At 41.3% G+C, this 13,355-nt stretch overlaps 1 protein-coding gene across 4 annotated transcripts in view; it reads left to right on the top strand.

The window, feature by feature from the left end:
• Positions 1-7,909, top strand: part of LOC134351604 (tubby-related protein 3-like) — a 100,945-nt gene extending 93,036 nt beyond the window's left edge. For all 4 annotated transcript variants that reach the window (XM_063057979.1, XM_063057978.1, XM_063057977.1 and 1 more), the window contains one exon: positions 5,589-7,909. In XM_063057979.1, coding sequence (XP_062914049.1) covers positions 5,589-5,722 — 134 coding nt within the window. In that variant the 3' untranslated portion in view covers positions 5,723-7,909. The remainder of the gene's footprint in view (positions 1-5,588) is intronic.
• The last annotated feature ends 5,446 nt before the right edge of the window (positions 7,910-13,355 follow it).

The following is a 13,355-nucleotide window of genomic DNA, read 5'->3' as shown; positions in this document are numbered from 1 at the left end:
TACTGACGTTGAGTACCAGGTTGTTGCTGCAGCACCATTCCACTAGTTGGCATATCTCCCTCCTGTACGCCCTCGTCACCACCTGAGATTCTACCAGCAAATGGTTGTATCGTCAGCAAATTTATAGATGGTATTTGAGCCAGCTTATAACTAACTTTCTAAGCTTGCAGAATCCTGGTGAACCTCTTCTGCACCCTCTCTATAAGGTTCTTCAAAACAACGAATTTCATGACCCACTGTATGTCAGTGATATTAAACCTGATTCTGATCATTGAGCACATAAACATGAAATGTTGCTGTAGAAAAGCAGCATCCATCATCAAAGATCCTCACCACCCAGGCCATGCTCTTTCCTTGCCGCTGTCGCCATCAGGTAGAAGGTACTATCCCTCAACCATCAGGCTCTTGAACAAAAGGGGATATCTACAATCATTCTGTTTCTGGTGTTCTCACAACCGATGGTTTCACTTTAAAGACTCTTTATCTTGTTATTTTCATGCTCTTGTTATTTATATTTTTATATATATATTTGCATTTGCAAAGTTTGTTGTTCATTGATCCTGTTTATAGTTATTGTTCTATAGATTTGCTAAGTATGCCCGCAGTAAAAAGAATCTCAGGGTTGTATGTGGTTACGTGTATGTACTCGGATAATAAATTTTACTTTGAACTTTACTTTGAAGTTTAATCCGGGTGTACATATAATTGCAAAGAAAAGTTTTGTGAACCCTTTGCAATTACCTGGTTTTCTGCATTAATTACTCATAAAATGTGGTCTGATCTTCATCTAAGTCACAATAATAGACAAACACAATCTGCCTAAATGAATAACACAAACAATTGTACTTTTCATGTCTTTATTGAACACATTGTTTAATTATTCACAGTCCAGGCTGGAAAAAGTATGTAAACTCTTGTATTTAATAAGTGTTTCTTGAGGAGAGCAGGTTCTGTCAGTAACCTGTGTGTCTTTTCTAAAGGGCATGGCACCTCTACAACCCACACCTCCCATCTCATCTCATTGATTGGAACACCTGACTCCAAGTAACTTTTGTAGAAGGCATTACTCCAGAGGTTCACATACTTGTTTGAACCTAGACTGGGATTGTTTAAATGGTGTACTCAATATTGATGAGAAGAAATACAATTGTTTGATATTAGTTTAAGCAGATTGTGTTTGTCTATTATTATTAACTAGATGAAGATTAGACCACATTTTATGAGTAATTAATACAGAAAATCAGGTAATTGGAGTTAATTCCGGGGTGCTTTGAGACAGCAGAACTCTCAATGGATACGATTAAATATTCTCGTTTCAGCCTAATACAGCTAAAAAACACACCTGCTTCCAAGGTCAGTACAGTTAACAAAGATGTCTTAAAGCAATTAAATGAACTATCGCTGCTTAAAACTGATGGAAACAATGCTGAATGTGGATGGACTCCTCGTTTCCATGCGGGAAACGTCACTGCAGGTCAGGGATACAAGTACGTTTAAGAAAGGGGGTTTTAAACTCCCAATGCCGACTATCTTGCTGCCAAACGTGCAGTCTCTGGTGAATAAAATTGATGATCTCAGAGCTAGGGTGCTGAATCAGAGGGACATTAGGACCACGTGTGTCCTTTGTTTCACGGAATCCTGGTTAACCCATTCCGTACCGATTCAGATCAATAGGTTTCCTATACACTATCAGGATAGATCTGTAGAGTCTCTCAAAAGCAGAGGTGGAGGAGTATGCCTCATGATCAACTCCTCTTGATGCTCAAATATATCAGTGCTGTCCCAGTGCTGCTCACCAGATCTGGATTATCTCGCAGTTAGGTACTGTCCATTTTACATACCACGGGAGATTTCCGGGATCATTTTGGCAGCGGTATACAATTTACCGTGGGCCAATGTCAATCAGGCTTTAGATGATCTGAGCAATGAGATCAACATGCATGAAACAGCGCATCCTAACACCTTCACCATCTTTTTGGGGGATTTTAACCAGGCCAGTCTGAAAAAAAAAATCACTGAACAGTTACCATCATCAGATCACTTGTAATATCAGAGGAAACAACACACTGGACCATCGTTACACCACCATCAAGAATGCCTACCGTACTATCCACGCCCTCACTCAGGAAGACTGATCAGCTGGCTGTACTTCTACTTCCTGAGTATAGGTGTAGACTGAAGAGAGCAGCAACAGTAGTGAGGACCAAGTAGGTATGGACAAGGGAAGCACAGAAGTGGCTACAGGACGGCTTTGAATCAGTGATCTGGACTGTATTCGGGGATTCATCTTTGAATCTGGATGAGTATGCAGCAATTGTTACCGACTTCATTTCAACCTGTGTGGATGAGTGTGTGCCTACAAAGACTTGCTGTACATTCCCAAACCTAAAGCCGTGGATGAAGCAGGAGGTACGTCGTCTGCTGAAGACTAGATCTATGGCATTCAAGGCTGGTGACCCAGGCCTGTACCAGAAAACCAGGTATGACTTGTGGAGGACTATTTCAAGGACGAAGAGACAATTTTGAATGAGGTTGGAAGTGACATCGGATGTATGACAACTCTAGCAGAGTTTGCAAGCCATTACTTCCTACAAAGCAAAACCCAATAGCATGAATGGCAGTGATGCTTCACCACCAGGTGAACTCAATGCCTTCTATGCCCGCTTTGAAAGGGAGAACACAGCTACAGCTGTGAAGATTGCTGCTGCACCTGATGATCCTGTGATCTCTGTCCCAGGGGCCGATGTTAGCCTGTCTTTAAACCCTCTCAAGGTGGAAGGCCCTGACGAATTACCTGGTAAGCTCTGAAAACTTGTGCCAACCAACTGGTGGGTGTATTCAAGGACATTTTCAACCTCTCACTGCTGTGGATGGAAGTTCCCACTTGCTTCAAAAAGGCAACAATTATACCAGTGCCTAAGAAGAATAATGTGAGCTGCCTTAATGACTATCACCCAGTAGCACTCACATCTACAGTAATGAAATGCTTTGAGATGTTGGTCATGACTAGATCTCCTACCTCAGCAGGGTCCTGGACCCACTGCAATCTGACTATTGCCACAATTGGGCAATGGCAGACGCAATCTCAGTCACTCTTCACAGGGCTTCCACCAATGTCAGGTTGCTGTTCATCGACTATAGCTCAGCATTTAACACCATCATTCCCACAATCCTGATTGAGAATTTACAGGACCTGGGCCTCTGTACCTCCCTCTGCAATTGGATCCTCAGCTTCCTAACCAGAAGACCACAATCTGTGTGGATTGGTGATAATATCTCCTCCTCGCTAAACATCAACACTGATGTACCTCAGGGGTGTGTGCTTAGCCCACTGCTCTACTCTCTCTATACCCATGTCTGTGTGGCTAGGCATAGCTCAAATACCATCTATAAACTTGCTGGTGATACAACCATTGTTGGTAGAATCTCAGATGGAGATGAAAGGGCATACAGGAGTGAGATATACCAACTAGCGAAGTGGTGTCACAGCAACAACCTTACACTCAACGTCAGTTAGACAAAGGAGCTGACTGTGGATTTCAGGAAGGGTAAGACGAAGGAAAACATATGATCCTCATCGAGGGATCAGAAGGGGAGAGAGTGAGCACTTTCAAGTTCTTGGGTCTCTGAGGATCTAACTTGGTCCCAACATTTCGATGCAGCTATAAAGAAGGCAAGAAGGCAGGATACTTGGTAGTGTGGATGAGCAGAGGGATCTCGGGGTACATGTCCACAGATCCCTGAAAGTTGCCTCACAGGTGGATAGGGTAGTTAAGAAAGTTTATGGGGTGTTAGCTTTCATAAGTGGAGGGATAGAGTTTAAGAGTCGCGATGTAATGATGCAGCTCTATAAAACTCTGGTTAGGCCACACTTGGAGTACTGTGTCCAGTTCTGGTCACCTCACTATAGGAAGGATGTGGAAGCATTGGAAAGGGTACGGAGGAGATTTACCAGGATGCTGCCTGCTTTAGAAAGTATGCATTATGATCAGAGATTAAGGGAGCTAGGGCTTTACTCTTTGGAGAGAAGGAGAATGAGATGAGACATGATAGACGTGTACAAGATAATAAGAGGAATAGATAGAGTGGATAGCCAGCGCCTCTTCCCCAGGGCACCACTGCTCAATACAAGAGGACATGGCTTTAAGGTAAGGGGTGGGAAGTTCAAGGGGGATATTAGAGAAAGGTTTTTTTACTCAGAGAGTGGTTGGTGCGTGGAATGCACTGCCTGAGTCAGTGGTGGAGGCAGATACACTAGTGAAGTTTAAGAGACTACTAGACAGGTATATGGAGGAATCTAAGGTGGGGGCTTATGTGGGAGGCAGGGTTTGAGGGTCAGCACAACATTGTGGGCCGAAGGGCCTGTACTGTGCTGTACTATTCTATATTCTATGTTCTATTAAGACAATGACTAAGAGATTTGGTATGTCAACAAAAACACTCAAAAACTTCTACAGATGTACCGTGGAGAGCATTCTGACGGGTTGCATCACTGTCTGGTATGTTGGGAAGGGGGGCTACTGCACAGGACCGAAAGAAGCTGCGGAGGGTCTTAAATTTAGTTGGCTGCATCTTGGGTACTAGCCTACAACGTACCCAGGACATCTTCAAGGAGCAGTAGCTCAGAAAGGCAGTGTTCATTACCCAGGGCATACCTTTTTCTCATTGTAACCATCAGATAGGAGGTACAGAAGCCTGAAGGCACACACTCAGCGATTCAGGAACAGCCTCTTCCCCTCTGCCATCTGATTCCTAAATGGACATTGAACCCATGAACACTACCTCACTTTTTAAATATATATTATTTCTGTTTTTGCACAATTTAAAATTAATCAATATACATATACTGTAATTTATTTATTTTTCTCTCTCTTCTATATTATGTATTGTATCGAACTGCTGCTGCTAAATTAACAAATTTCACGAAACATGCTGGTTAAATAAACCTGATTCTAATTCTGAATCGTAAAGGGTTCACAAACTTTTTCTTGCATCTATAGACATGCTGGCTTCAGTACTCCAATCCGTTTGCAATAAAAGTCAAAGCACCATTTTGGCTTCTTTCCCCTTCCTTTCCAGTCTTGATGAAGGGTCAACTGTTTATTCCATAGATGTTGACTGAACTGTTGACCTCCTCCAGCATTTTTTGTGTGTTGCAAAGTACCATTCGCCATCCAATTGCTTGTATGCACATAGGCTCCCAGTTCCTTCTGTCCAGGTCCAACTAGGTGGCTTTGAAAGCTGACATTTCCCCAATCTTCCCTCATTTTGATATACATAAACTGTTTTTTCCAACTGAAATGTAATCTTCAGATTCCACAGTAGAAGAAAAGAAAGAATTTTCAGGGCTATTGGGAATTGGGCTGAATTGTTTTTAAGCAAGGCCAGTGGGGACTCAATAACCATCTTCTACAATGTAGCCATTCTTTGAAATTAATGGAGTTATTAACATGATTACCTGTCAAGTTGCAGGCATTTCTTTGCTTATTATTATTTACGTTTGTTGATTTAAATGAAATTGATAATACATGTGGAATTGGAATTATCATAAAATCTTCCATACGTTAATGATGTTTTCCAACCACCAGCTGACTACATTGTGATGCAGTTTGGTCGAGTGGCAGAAGATGTTTTTACAATGGACTACAATTATCCAATGTGTGCACTGCAGGCCTTTGCAATAGGATTGTCCAGTTTTGACAGTAAATTAGCATGTGAATGAGGACAACAGTGGATGCAGGCCTCCATTTTTTTAAAGAAGGAAACAAAGGGACATGTCTTTGAAAACCTCCTACAAAGAACTATGGTTGTGTTGGAATCATGCAAATACATTTACTATGAAATTGTTTTAAATCAAATATAGAAACAAAAGAAAGCAAAATAAAAGTTCTCTGAATGTCAGAGATAGATTTCCAAGTGATCTAACAATCATGGCAAGTTGATTATGCTATTAAATATATTTTATATTGTTTTACTTGAATAAGATACTTTGCCAAATTGTAGTAGTGTGGATCAAAAGACCACTGTTCACATTTGCCCAAAGAAACAACATGGGAGCTATCTAAAACTAGGATCCAATTTGGTATTAGCGGGAACAGGAGGCACGTCCTTAAATTATGTCACATGAATACCTGAAATAATGATTTTTTTGAATTATTATATTGACCCACGTGGCATTGTTTATTCTCTTTCATATCCCCACCCCATCTAAGGCAGTGTCATATTGCTAGCATGCAGTTTGTCCACAATTAAATTCATTGCGCTTATACTGTGAACGCTACTAAACTTAGCCATTTATTTATCCAGTAGCTACAGGAAAACACTTCCAGCAAGAGGTTGCAGATGATTAACAGGATGAAGAGTCCTGGTTGAATATCATTTTTCATTCCTTTGGGGCAATAGCTGAACGTGCTGGGGGTTTTCCTTTGTTGCAGCTCTGTGAAGCACCTCAATGTTTTCTCCATGTACATATATGGAAGCTATTGTGGCACAGTGTGCAGTACGTTTTGGCATAATTCTTGCTACACATGATCTAAAAAGAGGCATTTGATTATCAGTTCTGCTCCCATGTAGTTTGGAAGAGGTATTTAGAGATATTACTCAATTATGTATTCAGACATCACATGCAGAAAAATAAAGGTGACTTCTATTACAAAAACGGAGAAAATGTATTTCAACAGCGGAATGTTCTTAATCAATGTGATATATTTAACTGCCATTGTGCTTGTTCTATATAGAGCTCCTAGAAGTATTCCTGCCTTGAAAGACATTCTTGCCAGTGGCCTTTTGTGATAAACTCAGACTTAACTGTTATGCAATTCAATCTGTGCATTACCTTCTGTATTCTTAAATGTGAATGTTGTCTCTAAGATTTTCAGAACCTTTTATTTCCTCTGTGGCAAGTTCAAATGTGTTTGCGTGATATATCCTTAAGTCTTTGTTTTATTTTACCATGACAATTTATGTCGCATTTGTTTGAAGTACTTCAGCCTCTGTTGTTTTAATACATGCTTCAATTTGGTAAATTGTCCTTGTATAACTCATTCTGATAAGTGTATTCGTTATTTATATAATTCAGGATTTTGCCACAAAATGAATAAAATTCACCATGTCCTAAATGTAGTTTTTAAAAAAAAATTCTGGTAATTTTTATAATTAAGCTTTGATTTTTAGTCATTTTGCTGCAGCTAATATTTGGCTATACTTATTCTGCCACGATGATGTATAACTTTTATTGCCTTTATGATGTCTGTGCCACATCCATACTTGCACACTTCAATACGCCATTGTGACTTTGGTTTATATTGATTTATATCTGTAAAATGAAGCCATTGTGTGATATTCTAATGTAAATTGACTGTGGAAAGTGTGTTTTATAAATTATACAAATGTAAATGAAAGGGTGTGTGTTTTGTGGATTTGAAAAAATACGATTTGCTATCATGTGGTGAAACCCTTTAAAATCATAATTGTCATTTTTCTGTGTATACCATTTTGACACATTTCATTCATTTCCTTCATAGATAATAAGGAACACTTACAAAATTGATTTTAAATTTACTTTAGAAAGATTTTTGTTGATATAACAATATAAAAGGGAAATATTCAGATTTGGGAAGTTGGATGTTTCATATTCTGTATCGAATAGGTCTTGAATCAGCTTACAGTCCATGAGGTGCACCTGAAAATTCTTTGATTTCCACAGCTGTCCCTCACACTGTAATTGCAATAATAGTTAGCAAGAGCAAATCATTGAAGCACTTCTATTTCGTATTGTTTCTTTGGATGTCTGAGTCCGAAAATATATTTTCTATTCTCAAAATTGTCTGTGCCCATGTATTTATGGTAACTTTATTGTATGGATATTTCAATACGAATTTATTTCAAAAAGCTAATAAACATACATGCATTGAACAAACACATTATACATTTAAAGTACTGTACTGCATTCTGAAAACAAGTATTTACACACACTCGCACATTACTTACATGGAAAAGTGTTTTACTGGGCAAATACATACACCTTACAAGATCAAATTTAGATTATGTATTGGTGTATAGGGAGATGCTACTTAGCCACAAACTGACAGTACTGGTTGCAATCTCAACACCAGATTCAGCACATGCTGGTATTACTAGTATTGAAGTTCACTGCAAATTGCAATGGTAAAGATTATATTCATCTTTGTTTAAAAAAAATACAGCAATAGATTACAAAGATATGATAAATGGATTTACTTACCAGCTGGGCACAAGATGTGAAGAGCAAGAAGATAAGCGGAGATGTCGGGGTAAGTTTTTTTACGCAGAGAGTGGTGAGTGCGTGGAATGGGCTGCCAGCAACGGTGGTGGAGGCAGATACAGTAGGGTCTTTTAAGAGACTCCTGGATAGGTACATGGAGCTTAGTAAAATAGAGGGCTATGTGTAACCCTAGTAATTTCTAAGGTAGGGACATGTTCGGCACAACTTTGTGGCCAAAGGGCCTGTATTGTGCTGTAGGGTTTTTATGTTTCTATAAGATGTGAGCGAAGTGCGACAGTGGAAATGTGTGTACGGAACTGGAGGAGATAGTGGAGATACTTAATGAATACTTTGCTTCAGTATTCACTATGGAAAAGGACCTTGGTGATTGTAGGGCTGACTTGCAGCAGACTGAAAAGCTTGAACATATAGACATTAAGAAAGAAGATGTACTGGAGCTTATGGAAAGCATCAAGTTGGATAAGTCACCGGATTGTATGAGATATACCCCAGGCTACTGAGGGAGGAGGTTGCTGAGCCTCTGGCAATGATCTTTGCATCATCAATGGGAATGGGTGAGGTTCCGGAGGATTGGATGGTTGCAGATGTTGTTCCTTTATTCAAGAAAGGGAGTAGAGATAGCCCAGGAAATTATAGACCAGTGAATCTTACTTCAGTGGTTGGTAAGTTGATGGAAACAATCCTGAGAGGCAGGGTTTATGAACATTTGGAGAGGCATAATGTGATTAGGAATACTGTAGTCAGCATGGCTTTGTCAAAGGCAGGTCGTGCCTTACGAGCCTGATTGAATTTTTTGAGGATGTGACTAAACACATTGATGAAAGTAGAGCAGTAGATGTAGTGTATATGGATTTCAGCAAGGCATTTGATGAGGTACCCCATGCAAGGCTTATTGAGAAAGTAAGGAGACATGTGATCCAAGGGGACCTTGTTTTGTGGATCCAGAATTTGCTTGCCCACAGAAGGCAAAGAGTGGTTGTAGACAGGTCATATTGTGGATGGAGGTTAGTGACCAGTGGTGTGCCTCAGGTATCTGTTCTGGGACCTCTTCATGATTTTTATAAATGACCTGGATGATGGTTAGTAAATTTGCTGATGACACAAAGGTTGGGGGTATTGTGAAGGGCTGTCAGAAGTTACAGTGGGACATCGATAAGATGCAAAACTGGGCTGAGAAGTGGCAGATGGAGTTCAACCAAGATGAGTGTGAGGTGGTTCATTTTGGTAGGTCAAATCTGATGGGAGAATATAGTGTTAATGGTAAGACTATTGGCAGTGTGGAGGATCAGAGGGATCTTGGGGACAGTATCCATAGGACATTCAAAGCTGCTGCACAGGTTGACTGTGTGGATTAAGCATATGGTGCATTGGCCTTCATCAACCGTGGGATTGAGTTCAAGAGCCGAGAGGTAATGTTACAGCCGTATAGAACCCTGTTCAGACCCCACTTGGAGTACTGTGCTCAGTTCTTGTCACCTCACTGCAGGAAGGATGTGGAAACTATAGAAAGGGTGCAGAGAAGATTTACAAGGATGTTGCCTGGATTGGGGAGCATGCCTAATGAGAATAGGTTGAGTGAGCTTTCCCTTTTCTCCTTGGAGCGATGGAGGATGAGAGGCGACCTGATAGAGGTGAATAAGATGAGAGGCATTGGTCATGTGGATAGTCAGAGGCTTTTCCCCAGGACTGAAATGGCTAACATGAGAGGGCACAGTTTTAAGGTGCTTGGAAGTAGGTACAGAGGGGATGTTGGGGGTAAGTTTTTTTTACACAGAGAGTGGTAAGTGCACGGAATGGTCTGTTGGCGACTGTGGTGGAGGTGGATACAATAGAATCTTTTAAGAGGCTCCTGGATAGGTACATGGAGCTTAGAAAAATAGAGGGCTAGGTAATTTCTAAAGTAAGTTCATATTTGGCATACTGTAGCTGTAAGTTCATATTTGGCATTATGGGTTGAAGGGCCTGTATTGTGCTGTATGTTTTCTATGTTCCTAAGATCACTGTGCCCATAAGAGTTAGGTACAGCTGGCAGATTGTTTCTTTCTGCATAACTAACGTCAACACTTACTTAAATGAAACTCATAATGCAACCATTTCTAAAGATGAGAACATCATTAAAATTACATTATATCTGAGTGTTACAACTTTACAAACTTAGAAATCATTTATGATACAATGTGGATGATATGATCAATCCTGCTGTCTACCTGTACTGCTCAAGGCAACTGAGTCCATGGTGAACTCCTTTCAAGGAAGTGCTGGTTTGTCTTTGATTACAAACTGGATAATTCTGTTTCTTTCTGGTAATGGTCCTTGAAATTTCTTGAGTGTTGTTCAAGCTGCATTCATCCAGGCAAGTGAAGAGTATGTCATGCTCCTGTACTGCACCTACCTAGTGGAAAGGTTTTGGGGTGTTAAGGGGTGAGCCAACTCACTGAAGGATGCTGCATCTCTGATCTGACCTGTGTTATAGCCACTGTATTTAAGTGATAAGTCCAGTTGAGCTCCTCAGTGCCCCTTTTGCCATTCAGGGTAGGGGGAGAAATTGCTGTTCAATATTTCTCAAGCACGCTCCCTTCCTGTTTATGACTCTCACCCACTCAGTAGATAACCCCTGCATGGCTTACCCCCTTTCTGCAGCTATGATAACATCCCTGATTAGCATGGTCATTCCCTACTTCCTTTATGTCCCTCCCTGTCCCTTTTGAAACATCTAAACTCCAGAACATCCAGTATCCAATCCTGCTCTTCTGACAGCCAAGTCTCTGTAAAGTCTACAATGTCATAGTTCCATGTACTGATCCATGGTCTAAGTGCCTTACCCTTGTTCCTAATACTTCTTGCATTAAAGTAAACACATCTCATCCCATCCAACTGACAGCATTTATGGCCTTTGCACTGGCTATCCTTCCTCACAGACACACTATCTTTACACCAAGTGCTCCATCATCTGACATATCATTCCAGTTACCATCCCCTGCCAAACTAGCTTAAACCACCCCCAATGGTTCTAGCAAACCTGCCCACAAGGATGTTGGTCTGTCTTGAGTTCAGGTGTAACCTGTCCCTTTTGTACAGGTCATACCTTTTCCATTAGAGATCCCAATCATAAGCAAATCTGAAACCCTGCCCCCTGCACCAATTCTTCAGCTACATGTTAATTTGCCTATTCTTACCCTCACTGGCACGTTGCACACGTAGCAACCCAGAGATTACTACCCTGGAGGTTCTGCTTTTTAGCTTCCTTCCTAGCTCCCTATATTTGCTCTTCAGGTCCTCATTCCTTTTCCTACCTATGTTATTGGTACCAATATGTAGCATGACTTCTGGCTGCTCACTCTACCTTGTGGACATGACCTGAGATGTCCCTGACCTGGGCACATGGGAGTCAACATACCATTTAAGAGCCTCTTCCATGTCCATGGAAATTTCAGTCCATTCCCCTAATCACTGAATCCACTATCACCACCAATCTCTTCTGAGACACAGAGCCAGACTCAGTGCCAGAGACATGGTCGTTGTGGCATAGCTTGTCCCCACCAACAGTGTCAAAACTGTATACTTGTCTTTGAGGGGAATGACCACAGGGGATACTCTGCACTGTTTGCCTATTCCATTTCACTTTCCTGACCAGCACCCAACTACCCGTCTCCTGCAACACAGATGTGACAGCCTCCCTGAGCTTCTGTCTATCAATCTCTCATTCTTCTACAAGATGCAAAGATCATCCAGTTCCAGCTGCAGTTCCCTACCATGGTTTGTAAGGGTTGCAGAACATAGGCCAAAAAACCTATCACCTGATTAAAAAAAAACAATGCTGGGCTGTAGGCTTAGTTAAATTTGATGAGATTTGTTACAGCAGCAAAAACTCTTGCCTGGTATGCAGCCTCTGATGCACAGGATTGGAAGAGGCTGCAGAGGTTGTAGATTTGGTCAGCTCCATTAAAGGCACAACCCACCGACCATCAAGGACATCTTCAAGAGATGGTGCCTCGAGAAGTTGACTTTCATCATTAAGAACCCTTACCGTCTGAGAAATGCCTTCTTCTTTTTACCACCATCAAGGACGACCGTACAGGAGGCTGAAGACCTATACTCAAAGATTTAGGAAGAGATACTTTCCGTCCATGATCAGACTTTTGAATGGTCCATGAACACCAGTGTGAAATGTGAAGAGGATGTTATGAGAATGCTGGGTGACTTGGACAGGTTGGGTGAGTGGGCAGATGCATGGCAGATGCAGTTTAATGTGGATAAATGTGAGGTTATCCACTTTGGTGGTAAGAACGGGAAGGCAGATTATTATCTAAATGGAGTCATTAGGAAAAGGGGAAGCACAATGAGATCTAGGTGTTCTTGTGCACCAGTCACTGAAAGCAAGCATGCAAGTACAACAGGCAGTGAAAAAAGCTAATGGCATGCCGGCCTTCAAAACAAGGGGAATTGAGAATAAGAGCAAAGAGGACGTTCTGCAGCTGTACAGGGCCCTGGTGAGACCACACCTGGAGTACTGTGTGCAGTTTTGGTCTCCAAATTTGAGGAGGGACATTCTTGCTATTGAGGGAGCGCAGCGTAGGTTCACAAGGTTAATTCCCAGGATGGCGGGACTGTCATATGTCGAAAGATTGGAGCAACTGGGCTTGTATACTCTGGAATTTAGAAGGCTGAGAGGGGATCTTATTGAAACATATAAGATTATTAAGGGATTGGACACGCTGCAGGTAGGAAGCATGTTCCCGCTGATGGGTGAGTCCAGAACCAGAGGCCACAGTTTAAGAATTAGGGGTAGGCCATTTAGAACGGAGTTGAGGAAAAACTTTTTCACCCAGAGAGTGGTGGATATATGGAATGCTCTGCCCCAGAAGGCTGTGGAGGCCAAGTCTCTGGATGCTTTCAAAAAAGAGATGGATAGAGCTCTTAAAGATAGTGGAATCGAAGGTTATGGGGATAAGGCAGGAACTGGATACTGATAGTGGATGATCAGCCATGATCACAGTGAATGGTGGTGCTGGCTCGAAGGGCCGAATGGCCTACTCCTGCACCTATTGTCTATTGTCTATTATTCTTTTTATTTTTGCACTATATATTTATT

This window comes from Mobula hypostoma, chromosome 9 (genome assembly GCF_963921235.1).
Source record: "Mobula hypostoma chromosome 9, sMobHyp1.1, whole genome shotgun sequence".
Taxonomy (NCBI): domain Eukaryota; kingdom Metazoa; phylum Chordata; class Chondrichthyes; order Myliobatiformes; family Myliobatidae; genus Mobula; species Mobula hypostoma.
Note: the sequence above shows the minus strand (reverse complement) of the source record. Positions and strands in the feature narration are given on the sequence as shown.